The sequence below is a fragment of the Mus pahari genome, chromosome X (assembly GCF_900095145.1).
Source record: "Mus pahari chromosome X, PAHARI_EIJ_v1.1, whole genome shotgun sequence".
NCBI classification, from domain to species: domain Eukaryota; kingdom Metazoa; phylum Chordata; class Mammalia; order Rodentia; family Muridae; genus Mus; species Mus pahari.
Window position 1 is genome coordinate 112,784,758 of NC_034613.1, and position 14,586 is coordinate 112,799,343.

General features: G+C 45.2%; 1 protein-coding gene across 6 annotated transcripts in view; it reads right to left on the reverse strand.

The window, feature by feature from the left end:
* Window positions 1-13,785, reverse strand: part of Pcdh19 (protocadherin 19) — a 105,352-nt gene extending 91,567 nt beyond the window's left edge. For 2 of the 6 annotated variants that reach the window (XM_021187334.2, XM_029534104.1), the window contains exon 1: window positions 9,934-12,997. In XM_021187334.2, the coding sequence (XP_021042993.1) occupies window positions 9,934-12,080 (2,147 nt within the window). In that variant the 5' untranslated portion in view covers window positions 12,081-12,997. Of the gene's footprint in view, window positions 1-5,897; window positions 6,226-6,958; window positions 7,100-9,933 lie in introns of all 6 variants that reach the window. The other 4 variants (XM_021187329.1, XM_021187330.2, XM_021187333.1 and 1 more) reach the window with 4 other exon arrangements.
* Between the last annotated feature and the right edge of the window lie 801 nt (window positions 13,786-14,586).

The following is a 14,586-nucleotide window of genomic DNA, read 5'->3' on the forward strand; positions in this document are numbered from 1 at the left end:
TGTGTGTGTGTGTGTGTGTGTGTGTGTGTGTGTGTTTTCCCAGGAGGTAACTCCATCTTTTTTTCATCCCTTTAACTCCGGGTAAGCTATCTGCTACATGCCAAGTTTCAACAGCTGGGCCCAGTATGTGGATTCGACAGTAGAGCAGGGCAAGTTAAGGAGGAAAGGGAACTGCCCTTTCACTTGGTAAGTCTCACTTACAAAAGAAAAGCAGGTTGGACCACAATGGTCCTGTGATAAGAGGCATTCCAAAGCCCCAGAGCTTTCTCTGGAAAATGTCCTGCCTCCAGATCCCTGGGGAGAAAAATCTCAGGATCATTAGCAAGCACTGTGGCTAAGCTCAACTTTAGTGGAGGTGTACAGGGAGAGAGATGATCTCTCAGGTAACCAGTTAATTGCCAATAAGGAATGATAATAATAAATTAGCAAATACTAATGTAAACTAACTCAGTTCTGCAGCAGTTGCGTGGAGACGACTAGGAATAGTTTATTCTGGAACACATCTTGCTAGCTGATGCCCGCTGGGAGACGCACTACCTCAGGTAGATGTGAAACAAACGGGCCCAGTAAACATACAGCAGGCAATGGGTGGTCCAAAAATACCCACTAGTGGAAGCATTGTTTTCTACTACTTCATCCTGCAGCCTCAGGATTTCTTTTGACCTTTATAGATATGACTTCAATAAGTCCAAGATCCCATAATAACAAGGAAATGTCTTTTGTTAAACTAAGTTCACTGAAGGAAATGTTTGTTGGTTTTAGCATTAGTGATGTAAATTTAGAAATTAGTGATCTAAAATTACAAGTGGCACTGTGTGGTACCCATACTAGCCAAGCAACCTTCATCATAGTTACTAGGTTTCTATCACTTTCTGGATCTGTTGTCTGCCTGATTGGCTTGTGGTTATCCATATCCAAGTTTTTTTCTCAAGTCATTGCAAATTCCTAACTTCTTTGCCTAAAGGAACAAAGAATGCTGAGATATTTCGTTCATTTTTTAACTTTTCTTCAAGACCTAATTGATGGTGGGTTTCTTTTCTTTCTTTTGTTTTTTTCTGTATCTGCCATAACATGGCCATGAATTCAGATATTTTGTAGGACAACTAGAAGCATTCATTATGCTTCCTGCCACAAATACCCCTGTTCTGCAGATTCTTCCCCTGCTACATTACAACTTAAAAATCTGTTTCACAAATAACTGGAGTAAAACAAGCAAGCATGCATGTGTGTGCACGCACGCACACACACACACACACACACACACACACACACACACGTTTCACATCAAAGATGCTATAGTTTGCCACTAAATGGTTTCCAGTGAAAAAAGAAAAGAAAAAAGAAAAAGAAAATTCAAGATTGAGGGTAAGGCAAAACAGAAATTCCTTGCATCTCTATAGACGTTCTGGACATTTCCCTCATGCAGAATTGTCAGCCTCAAACCATTCAGCATATAAAACTGAAATTTGAAAATGTCTCACAAAACATTAAATGTATTTGGACCATTCAACCATCCTGAATGTGAAAAGAGACAGACTACCCAAATCTCAATTCTTTATAGGAAAAGCATGAGCTCTATTTTACTGAGCAAAAGGGCAATACAAGAATACTAATGCACAAATGAGAAACATACTTTAGCACCCAGAAGCACCCACTATTCCTGCTTCCATTTACATAATATCAGAAGGAATAAAAAAACATAGTATATTAAGGGATTCTCAGAAAAAAATCAGATATTTTTAGAAAAATATTAGCAAACTAAAAAAACTAATATATTTCTTCTTTTCAATTTCTTTTCTTTTTTCTTCTGTTCTCTCTGTCTCTGTGTATCTCTCTCTCTCTATCTCTCTGTCTCTCTATCTCTCTGTCTCTGTCTCTNTCTCTCTCTCTCTGTCTCTCTCTCTCTCTCTCTCACACACACACACACACAGAGAGAGAGAGAGAGAGAGAGAGAGAGAGAGAGAGAGAGAGATACACAATCTCATTTACAAATAAACTCTCTAAGCTATATAAACTAGAATGTCAAAGAACTTGAACCTCACCTTTGAAGTTAAAATATTTAAAAGGTACAAGGCATCACTAATTCTACAAAAGCCTTCTGCAAACAGCAAAGACACCTTCCACTTTACCTCCTCATATTTGTATACAAAATCTTAAAATTGCTGTGGCTGACATCCCAAGCAACAGCAGAAGACAGGAAAATATTCATTTCTCGTTCTATAGGAGGCTATCTCTGCAGTACAAGAAATTCCAATTTTCTAGACCAGTGTTCCACTCCCTTTACCTAACCCCACCTAAGCACATTCAACACCATGTTCTCAGGTCCTTATAACTGACACCATTCAAAGGTAACTAGGTTTAGAGATGTAAAAAAAGAAATCACCCTCCAGGATAAGGGTAATTAGTGGTAGAGCACTTGAGTAGCAAGCACATAGCTCTTGGTTTGAGCCACACCACCTAAACAAAAGCCACCTTCATTCAATTCAGCTCCAGGCCTAGATAGCTCAGCAGCAAATTTACACAAAAATGTTATCAGGGTTGCCTTGGAAGGAGAAATACTAAGTAGAATACAAAGGAACAGGTGATTAACTCTATCTTTGTGTTGCTTCCTTTGCAGTTGCATCCTTTGAATGATCTTGGCTCCCCAGATACACTGTGAACACTCTGAAAGCAGAAGTTTCTGTCCTCTTACACGTATTTGGAATCTCCAAGCTATCTGCTACATAGCTGCGGACATTGAACATTATAAAAGTACTTAGTAATTTGATTTGATACAGTGGTGATCCATTGCAAAGTGAAGTGGAGTTGGAAGCAGCAAGAGGCAAGCCCAGTGCTTCTGATTCTTACTTTTCTAATTGTTATTTCAAATAAGCTTTATCACTGTCCAAATAATAAAGAGTGTGTGTCATAAAAGGTAACACAGCAGAAGAATCTAATGGTCCCAATCTGAAGAGAAAGAATGTAGCCCATCATATGCTTAGGAAAGGGACACCATTCAGAATTAGAATTGCATTGTCTTTTTCTTTTAAGCTTTCTTATGTCAGGGATCAAGTGTTTTATCTTTACATCACTAGCAAACAGCAGATGCAATATTTGGCATGTTCTATACATGCAATAAATGCTAGTGGGTTGAGTTAAATAACAAATAGAAATGGTTTCATGAAATAATATAAAGGATAATTTTAATGTCATAATATGACTTGAGAGAAATTTCCATAGAATCATCTACTTTCTACATCAGAGCATGTGTCATTCTGTACTATAATTGCTTCATAAGTGAATTGTTTCTTGGATGGATTAGTTAATAAATGGGAAAAATATAAAGGTAGGAAAAACATCAGAGCATTATTATTCTAGGAACTCCATGGCACGGAAGAGTAACATTTAACATGAAGACTATCTGTTTACATGTTGACCTCTGTAGACTCTGCATTCACTGTGGTTTTTATTTTTTTATTTTTATTTGTCTCTTTACCTACAGAACATAGAGAAGTATCTTATAAGGAACACACACACAACAAATGTCAGTTGAATAAAAACTCAGGGGTTTCTAGTACGAAAGAAAAAGAGAAGTACTGTTTTCCCTATTTAGAACTTTATGATTGATACAGGTTAAATGTCTTGGTGGATGCTTGACTATGAACTTTCTAGGATGATGTACCGGAACATACACATAAAACCACAGCCTAACCTTATACACCAGATCAGTGCACTTTTGTTGGACAAAGAGGGTATCTGGCTTTGAATGTCAGGGAAAGCATCAAAACTAAGACTAGCTTCCTGAAATTCCATGTTTTCCTGTCCTTAGAGAATCTCAGAAATGACACCAAGGTATTAGGTGAACCAAGAAATCATAGTTACTATCTCCTGTTTCAATAGATAGCATGGCTCTCTTTTCTCAAGAATTTGAATTGATTGTAAAATGTCATTAAATCTTTAGAATTCAATATTTTGTCCACCTCCCTGAACAGTAACAAACCAGCAACCAAATACACAATGTTAGCATTTTTCAACTTCATTGTTCAAGGATTACTATAAATCAATAGTCTGGTTACAGCATTGTACAGTTATTATCTACATAACACAGCCTAAATTCCTCTTTGGTCCTAGAGACTAGAGAGACATACTCAAGTGAATAGTCCATTGCCAATGGTAATTTTTCAGTTTTCAATTAAAACAAAATTCTACCTTTTTAGGGACAGTTATAAATCACACTCTTTACAATTCATGTTTTATTTTTCCTTGAAAGGTTCCCATAATAGATTTACCCATTGTTTTAGATGAAGAAACAGAGGACGCAACAGGGTTCCACTAATTCAAAATCATGATCTATTTGATTCCGCTACAAACCCTTACCTCTCCATCTCCATTGCTGTACTATTAGAGGTTCACAGTATCTCTCCAAGTAGTTTGTCAGGCCCTAGCAGTGATAAGGGTCATTAATACTTAAAACTGAATTTACCTGACATAACACTAGACTTTCAATAACTCTTTGTTTACAGAGTTATATACTCAAAATGCTGGTGCTTTGACTGAGCTGCTCAGTTAAAAAAAGAAAAAAGAAAAAGAAAACTTATTTTTCTATGCTTTTAATTCTAGTAGGAATTATTTTCCAGGAACTAGGAGATGCAATGAAACAATGTAAATGACCCTAAGCATCTTTTGCCCTATAAAACTGATACAGACAGTATGAGTTCATTTTCTGTTCCCATGATTGCCTAGCTGTATCAGTCTGAATCATTTCTAAAGGCAGGAACACTTAAGAAGTACAGAGCAAGATGATCTACTCCTCCCTTTCTGTGTGATATGCTTTCTGGGTCTGAGCAAGTTCCTCAGCATCTCTAAATCTTTGTTTTATCTTCCACCAGAGAGGAATCTATCAAGATAAACAATTGTCAGTTTCTAATGAGATGATACTTATACAAATACCCTGAAAAACTGTTCACTTGAAGTCCACTTGAAATCTACAGAAATAGCTTTCATATTGTCTAGAAAGAGAGTATGTCTCTCAGTATTCAAAAATTTCCAACCAAAGAGGGACTTAAGCATTTCACAGAAAATGAGACCAACTTAAAGGACTTGTTTATAGCCTTCTACAAAGCTTCCTCTTCCCCCAACCTCATCACCATCACTAGCATATCACCCTATTCTCCCAGATTATTTCAATAACCAACAAACATTTGGCCATATTGTGTTTGGAAAGAAAGAAAGAAAGAAAGAAAGAAAGAAAGAAAGAAAGAAAGAAAGAAAGAAAGAAAGAAAGAAAGAAAAAGAAAATACCTCCAGGAAAATACACAAACTGAAGGGAAACAGTTAATTCTAATGCATGGCTACTTCATACAACATTCATGTTAGTCACAGTTTTAACCCCCTCAACTGTCAAACATTACCAGAATGGCTAAAACCCAGCAATGTGACATTTAAAACTTTATTGCTTGTATCCTACTGACCATAGTCTCAGCAGGATAGATGGTAGAGAACAAAAATGCCACGTGTGGAGTACCTTTAGGATTCTGAACCACAGGAGGAAAATGAAATGAAACAGGGATTCATTCATTTTCAATTCTGCTTGGCAACCCTAAACTGCTTTAGTCTCCAAGCTGGCAGTACTGGCTTTTGAGCATGCGTATCTGCAACAGGTGAAGTAATCTTTTACTATGTTGGGACATTATGAAGGCACATCAAGGCTCAAATCATTTGAGTTCAGACTCCCAACATCACCCCTTACACAAAAGCCCTCTATGCTGAATCACTATTTGTCCCAAAAAGCACTATTAGCAAGTGCTGAGTGTGAAAGTGGACTTAGACAAGGGATGTGCCTCCAGAGTGTCCTGTGGTATAGTAAGCAGCTCTAGAAGATCTGGGAAGACCCCACAGAAAGACTTTGCCGCACTCACCTCAGGCAGGGGCACACCATTGATGATCAGGTCTGGCTGCTGTGGGCCCTGGCTGTTGAAGGAGTGATGGTAGATGTGGCTGGCAGTGGTGTTGCGGGTATTCTGGTTCTCCACATTCAGGAAAGTGCTCTCAGAGCGACGACAGCCCAGGGGCAGTGTCTGCTGGTGGTAGTCGAAATAGTTGAGGGACGAAGTAAGGGAGGAGCAACTGACAACATTCATCTTGTCTGTCTCCTCCACGTCCCGAGGTACAAGGCGGATGTCATTCTTACTAATTTTTTTCTTCTTACTTGATTTCTTTTGATGCCCATAGGAGTACTCAGCGATTCTATGTGACAGAAAAGGCAGCACGAATAGATAACACCTTCCCAGACCATGTACTGACGAATAAACATTAAGCACCCCAGAGGGTTGCACCCCATCTCTGCTCCAGCTCCTTATTCTGGTGCATTACATCATCGTGTTTCTCCCTGTGCTTTTTGCATGCGAAAACAAGCTGAGGGCCATGAAGTTTGCATATTAAACATACTAGCCTCCCACCTCCCACCAACCCTTCCCAAAGAAAATTTCATATTTCAATTTGAATTTTTTTCCTTATGAGTGGCCAGTAAGCAGGGGTGAGGGTGGGGAAAGTTGAGCCTATGGGGGAGAGCATGAAAATGCTCAAATCTGATGCTGCCCAGGAACCTAAAGGAAGTACTGGGTAATCTGATGCTGCCCTGGAACCTAAAGGAAGTACTGGGTAAGGTTTTAAAAAAAAAAAAGTAAGTGCCAATTTAACAGAAAAGGAGATGGAGGGGATTAAGAAAAACCCTTGCCAATGCCTCCAGGAATTTGCAATGTGACAAACACCGTGGATCAGCTTCCTCTGTCATTAAACTGATCACTTTTAGACTAGAGTAGAGGTTCAGACCCTGTCCTCCAACAGCACCTAACTCTGCTCACCCACACCCTCCTCCCTGCCCTAGCCCAGCTCCCTTCTACTTTCCACCCTTCCCCCTCCTCTCCTAGAGAAATCTGACAGCCAAACCCATTTGAATGAGGGGAAAATGCCTTTTTACCTCTTTCCCCTTAGGCTCACTTTCTCCTCTGCCTTTTTGTCTTGCTCCTCACTATTGGGAGAAACCGAGATGCAATGCAGACACTTGCTGTTTTGTCCTTTTATAAAACAGCCGAGGAGACAAGTGATGGTTAAACAATTACTGCAAAGGAATTTAAAGGTTAGTGCATTCAGCATCCTTCTCCATTCAGGTGTACCTACAAGCAGCTGTGCTGCAACTGGAACATAAAAAGTTCAATTTAATTAACACTGACACAGACCCAGGAACGTGCACCAAAGACACCAAGCATTAAGAGACTTGTCAAAGAAATACATTAAAAGGTAGTCAGATTTTCAATGTCATGTATTACTTTGCACATAATGATTTCAGCTTATTGTCTGAGAATTCAATCTCTGAGTAATAATCAGCAAAACAATAAGGTTAATAAATAATACAGGTTGGACTTTACAAGTGAAAGAATGTGTCTGTATTCTCTCACTTGACAAAGCTAATTGTCAGAATACACAAAGAGGAGCCCAATACAAGCAGCAATTGCAGATCATCTCACAAGTCTCATAAATGAATGCATTTCAGAACTAGAAAACCCTGCCTAATCACATAGAAGCATAGGCTTCTCCTGAACTTTGGGATTCTAGGAAGTCTGAGCAGATGGGGAGTTTGCATATCTACCCATATCTACCAAGGCAAATTATTGCTCTGTCCCCAGGATCTACCTAGAGATAAGCAATTTATTTCACCTCACCCTTTTATTCTCTGTCCAGTCTGCCTTGAAATGATGGCAAATTGGTGATACAGAGGCCAAGGGACAGATAAAATCCCCCAAACTTCAGGACTAGGATTACATTTCTTTTCTAATCTGTTTACTGAATCAATGGGAAGTTCTAATCATTTTGTTTACCCATGATGGGTAAGGTAAGTTTGGCAGTGCCCCATCCAATTATTTAGCAGAGGCATTCAATGCATGGCCCATTCTGTATTGACCAATTATTTAATTAAACTGTACTTCACTAATCGCAAGCCATCACAAGGAAGAGTGCTTTATAAAATACACATTTGGGTGAAGTTGGAGAACACTGAGATTTGCACTTTTTTTCTCAATTCAAATGATCTGCCTTGTTTAATGATCTCCCTGGCAAGCTCTCAGAAAGAGTTCTTACTTCTAGCCATATATCACCAAGAAGTGGCAAAGCCTGCAATATCTTTACCTCAAGCTGATTTCTTTTTCATCGTGGTAAGGGTCTTATGCATTTACTTTATGCTGAGAAAATGGCTTAAAAAGAGTCCCCTCTGTCATTATCTCCATATAAATAAAAATTTTATTGAGCGAGCCTGCATTTTTCTCCTATAAAAATCGCCAGTGGCTGTCACAGGTTTCAAAGGTAAGAGCAATATTAATTTCCATTTCTCCCATCTGAAGTGACTTGGTACTGAAGGAAAGAAAAGTCATGGCCATTTCACTAGTAACAGGATTAAAGCATTTATGAGGCATTGCAGCTGCTCTTTTATGGCACCTGATTGATATTCATGTGTGGTTAGCATTTGTCTACTAACTTGTGTAATGCAGAGAATAGTAAAAGGGAAACAATAATTGCATGGCTGTTACATATTCAGGGAGCTCTGATTCACAGACGTGTGTATTTCAGATGGTGTCAGATACAAATCGGACCTACAGGAACATATTTTGACTGATTAACATGCAAGCACAGATGGTACGAGATACAGTATGTGTAGGTGTGTTGAAAGTACACACAAGCACACACACCTTGGCTGGAAATAGCAGCATCATTCATTTTCAGCAAAGTAAAAAAAATAAATAAATAAAAATAACTTTTTTTCAACTGTTTCGATGAGACACTGCTGGAAAGAAATATGTGCATTATCCTAAATAGGATTCTAGAATTTCTTAGACATTTCTTCAATCAAATTGCAAGGAAGTCTTCAGCAAGAACCTCTAATGTGTTAATCAAGACTTTAAAAATGCTACATTACATGCCATTCAAGTTTCTACTTCTCTTCTTTTTCCTCTCCTCTTGTTTCCCCACCCCCACACACATCCTACACACACTTCAGAGAAACTGTAACACAATAGCCCATAGTGACATCCACTGGTAGGGACCAGATCTTAATGCCAAAGCACAGTTCCACATTAAAGGAAAGCATAGCCAACTCCAGAAGATTGCTATTTTTACTGAAACATCTGGATGCAAAGTCTTGTTTCTCATTGAGATGTTTGGTCTTCACACACCAACCAAGCAGATATTTGAAAACATACAGATGCCTGATAGAATTTTACTTTGTATAGCCATATGTCTGGGGACTAGATACAAAACAAGCCAAGAATACACTCAAAACCACTAATGACCTGCTTCCCCTGCACACTGCTTTCTCTCTTCCTCCTCCTCTCTATTTCCCATCATAAACTCTCTGAGCTCTCTCTCTCTGGACTGTAACCCTACAGCAGGACAAGACAGCTGCCAGTACACCATCTCCTTTCAGCTCTTGTCTGCAAAACACTGTGCTCCAGGAAATCAAGCCCTCCAACCATGATCCCATAGAACTTTTGCTACAAATATGAAGATCTGTCTCTCTTGAGATCTCCCTCCTCTCCCTCCCTCCCTCCCTCCCTCCCTCCTCTCTCACTCCTTGATTCTCTCTTCTTCCCCCTCATTTTTTCTACCTTAACTTCATTGGAGACAGCTGTGCAAATTTTAAAATGATAATTGCTTTTCTGCTCATCATCATTATGTGACAAAATCCATTCAAACAGTAAATGATTGTCTTCCAGCATATTGTCAGATCAAAAGAATTGATCAACTTAGACTGTCACAAACTTCTCACCCTCCACAAAGAAGCATTGTGGGTATGCTGCATGCATTTAAATAGGAAACAAAAGCACTGGGGGTTTTAGACCAACACAAATACACACATCTTACTCACTCAAAACACAGAAGAAAAGAAAGAAAACTTGGCTCTACCTGCAATTGTAGGTCCGGATCTCTTTGTTGTCACGCTTGCATTTGATTGCCACGAAGATCATAGTGACAAAGAGAATGCCGGCAATGGAGCCCAGAGCAATAATGAAAATTAGGGATAAGTTCACAGAGCCCATTGACTCTTGGGCATCAAGAGCTGGGGACAGGTATATTAGGACAAGGGCAGAAGCAGAGAGAGATGTCTTGCCATGGTCATGGGCCACCACTATAAGCTCATAGGAAGGCTTGGAGTTCTCATTAAAGGTGCGAGTGGTTCTGACTTCTCCATTGACCTGGTCTATTTCGAAGAAACCTCGGTCACCTTCTGTCATGTCATAGGTGACTCGGCCATTTTCGCCCTCATCATAATCATCTGCCTTAACTACAGTCACCAAATAGCCTATGCCGGAGTTTCGAGGAATGTAGACCTCAGCAGTGCCATTGATCAGAGGTGGGGCAGTGATGACCGGGGTATTGTCATTGACATCGAGGATAATCACCCTCACCGTGGCATTGCTTTGCAGGGAGGGCAAGCCGCCATCCTTGGCCAGGACCTTGAATTCAAACGCCTTAGTCTGCTCATGGTTAAAGGAACGGAGCGCATAGATGTCACCAGAGTTGGGATTGATTGAGACATAGGTAAAGACTGGCATGTCTCGCACCTGTGATGGCACAATTTGGTAGGAGACACTGCCATTAAGACCCATGTCAGGGTCGCGGGCAGACACCGAGAGCAGATAGGCGCCAGGAGTGTTGTTCTCCTGTACAATGACTTGGTAGTAAGGCTTGGAGAAGTGTGGGTGGTTGTCATTCTCGTCTGTGATACGCACAGTGAAAGACTTGGCACTCTGCAGCATAGGCACACCACTGTCTCGAGCCTGAATAGTGAGATTGTACTGGTCATGCTGCTCTCGGTCAAGTCTCCCATCCACAAGAATAGTGGAGAAGCTCTCATACTCCTGCAGCCGAAAGGGGACATTGCCCAGCAAGCGGCACTGCACACGTCCATTGAGCCCGGAGTCGCGATCAGACACCCGAACCAGGGCAATCACATAGCCCGGGGGGGCGCTCTCGCTCACCTCCACAAGCTCGCTATTGACCGACAGGAGGTTGATAATTGGCGGGTTGTCATTAGTGTCGAGCACGCTGACTGTGACTTTGCAGTGTGCAGGGATAGAGTTGGGCCCCAGATCTTTGGCTTGCACATCCAGTTCGTACACATGGCCCTCTTCATAGTCTAGCGCACCGGTGACGGTGACCAGGCCGCTGTGCGGGTCAATTTGGAAGAGTTCACGCGTACGGTCATTGACATAACCATAGAAGGAGTAGACCACTTGGCCATTGGTGCCCTCATCTGGATCGCTGGCATTGAGGCGGATGACAGGTGTATTGGGAGGTGAGTTTTCAGGCACGCTCACTGAGTAGGTGGACTCGCCAAACACTGGGTTGTTGTCATTCGAATCGGTCACCTTGATGCTGAGGCCAACTGTGCCCATGTGTGGTGGGTCGCCTCCATCCAGTGCCGTAATGCGAAAGCTGTAATGTGACTGTGTCTCACGGTCCAGGCTCTTCTCCACCACCAGTTCAGCAAAGCGCGAACCGTCACCCCGCGTCTTTATTTCCAGTCCAAACAGCTCGTTGGGTGTGAGTTCGTAGGTCTGCACACCAAAGCTGCCAGAGTCCGGGTCATATGCACTGTCCAGTGGGATGCGCGTGCCTGGGCTGGCTGCCTCGGAGATCTCCAGCTCTATCTGTGCGGCCGGAAAACTGGGAGCATTGTCGTTCAGGTCTTTGATCTCCACCTTAATCACACAGATCTCCATTGAGCTGGACATGACCTCGAGCGAGATGATACACTTGGGGCTCTGGCGGCACAGCAGGTCTCGGTCAATCTTCTGCTTGGTGACCAAGAGGCCCGAGCTGGGGTTGATGTCCACCAGGTGCGGAGCCGAGTTGGACACCACGCGGAAAGCAGAAGCCTGTCGGGGGTCCAGCGCGAAGCCGGCCTCCCGCGCGTCCTTGGCCACATTAGCAATGACCGTCCCGGCGCGCTGCTCCTCTTCGACCGAGTATTTAAGGTTAATCAGGGCAGCCGCCTGCGTCCACAGTACAGCCAGCAGCAATAGCACCGGCAGCAGGAGAGACTCCATGGCTGCGCGAGGCTCTGCCTGGCCTCGCCTCTCCACACCCCTCCGAGACCGACGCCGCCGGCGCTCCAGCTTCCCGCCGGCTCGGGCCGCCTGTTGCGTGCGCCCCGTGGCCCCGGAGGCCGCGGGAGGAGTCCCGCCCAGGGCGGCCCGGAGGCGCGCGGGAGGAACCCGCGCAGGCTCCAATGCTGAGGTTGCAGTGGTCTCAGCAGAGACTGTCTGGGGGCCCGGGGGCTCCGGGGTGCCCAGGGAGCGCCGCGCAGCCCCGAGCCCCCTCCCTCCAGCCCGGCTACTCAGTTTTCCCCTTTCAAAGTTAGCCAGGCGGGACTGGCCGCAGCGGTGCAGGGCTGCGGTTCGAGCGGCGCTCCCACACCCCAGACGGCCACAAGCAGCAGAGTCGGTAGTGGACTCGGGGCGCGAATGTGGAAGGCTGTGGGGGAGCAGCCTCTCAGGCACTGCGGGACCCGCCGCAGCGCACCGGCACTGGGGCAGGCGAGCGCGCAGTCTGTGCACCTGGCATGCGCAAGGACCTCCCCCCAGCGCGCCCAGCTCACTGCGGAGGGAGCTCCCGCCTGGTACGCACCCTCCGGGATCCGGTGGGGGGGGGGGGCCTCTGGCCTCTTCAAGGCCTGTTGGAGGGAAAGGGAGGATCGCAAGCACAAGTCTGAGTTCCTGGCAAGATCCGTGGGCTCCCGGGGATTTGGCAGAACTGGAGGGCTGTCCCAGGGCGGGCAGAGAAAGGGGGAGGGGAGAGATGCGAGAGCGCTCTCCCGGGCGCTGAGGTTGGTGTCCGAGGGCGTGGGGGGGTGCGTTTGCCCAGGATCCGAGGTGGGCGCAGGGTTCCTCCCACAAAGCAGTTGCGGGTCTGCGGGCGTTTATATCTCGGAAATCAAAGTTGCCAACGCAGCCCAGGCCTCCGCCTTAAGTTTCTAAAAACGGGAAGATGGCAATTTGTCCAAGAAAATCAAAGTCCTGCTCTTTCCAATTGCCCCGGGGAAGGGGGAGGGGGACACGGGGAAAGGGAAGGGGAAGAAAGGAAGCTACTACAGTACCGGCCAGGAGAGGCGGGGCTGCAGTCGCGGGTACCCGGGGCTTCTTTGCCTTCCTGGGTTTGGGCTGGGGTGTAGCTTCAAGGACCGCAGCAGCCGCCGCCGCCGCTGCCGCTGCCGCCGCCGCCGCCGCCAAAGAAAGCCCTCCTTAGTTCAGCCGCATGTCGTTGGGGTCCGCCTGAGCAGCTGCCAGGGTCGAGGGCTTCTGTCGGCTCCAAAGTTTACTTGCCAGAGCTTCTGGATCCCATCCTCCAGGAGAAGCGCTATCAGCCCTGCTTAGGGCTTCCTCCCTCCCCGGCGCTCGCGCGCTGGGGAGGTCTGTCCGTGGATGTTCGAAAGGGAGGAAGAGTGAGTGTGTGGATGGGAAGTGCGAATGTGGAGTATGAGAGAGAGAGGGAGAGCAGGAAGGAATGGGTTTGGGGTGGGAGGTTTCGGGTCTCAGATGAATTGGCTCAGATGGAAAGCCAGAGAGGACACGGCGCCGCAGCCCGCGAGGGGCTAGGGAAGTGAATGCCAGTGCCCTCCGGGCAAGCCGGGCATGGTGAGCGGTAGCTAGTGCTGCCGTCTGCACCCGCTCGCCCGTCTCCCCTCTCAGCCAGCCGCCGCCGCTACTGCTGCTGTTGGTGCTCCTCCTCCCGATGCCGCAAACTACTGGCCACAGAGTCTGGAGAGAGCTGGAGAGAGCCCGAGCTGCCGAGCCCGGCTACGCCAGGCACTAGCCAATCAGCGCGCAGCCCAGCAGCTCCGGTCTTGGGGCGGGACCAAGGCGGGAGGCGGGGGTGTGGGGGGGGGGAGGCCGGGGGAGGCGGAGCCAAGCGGAAACTTACACACCGGCCCAACTGAGTAGAGTACCCTGAACTGCAGAGACCCCGCGGGAGTAGGGGTAAGGGGGGTGGGTACCTGACTGGCCTGGGACAAGCAAAGTAGGAAAGGGGGAGTGGGCCAGATTTGAGGTGTGCTGCCACTGAAGCTCAGTCCACCTCAGAACAGAGCTCTTCTTGCATCTCTTGTCTGCAGAGATTACAGAAAAAGATGGGGGGTTGATTTTTCTTTTTCTTTCTTTTCTTTTCTTTTCTTTTCTTTTTTTTTTTTTTTTTTTGCTGTTAATCTCCCTCAGGTATCTTCATATTTTAAATGCAATATTCTCTCTTTATCTCTCCTTTGTCTCACTCTTCAGCATTTCTGTATCTGCTTTCTCTTATTCTCTGGTAGTGGAAGGAAGAGGAGTAAGCGCCCCTGCTATGGTCATTCATCAAGCTCTTGGCCAGTGTATCTTCACTTTTGCCAAGACCAAGGCCGCCACCCACCCAAACCATTATCCTTATCCTTCCTCATTGGGAAGATGATACACTCCTGGGAACACCCCAGCTCGCGCACGCGCGCGCGTGCACACACACACAGAGAAAAAGAGAGAGGAAGAGAGAGAGAGAGAGAGAGAGAGAGAGAGAGAGAGAGAGAGA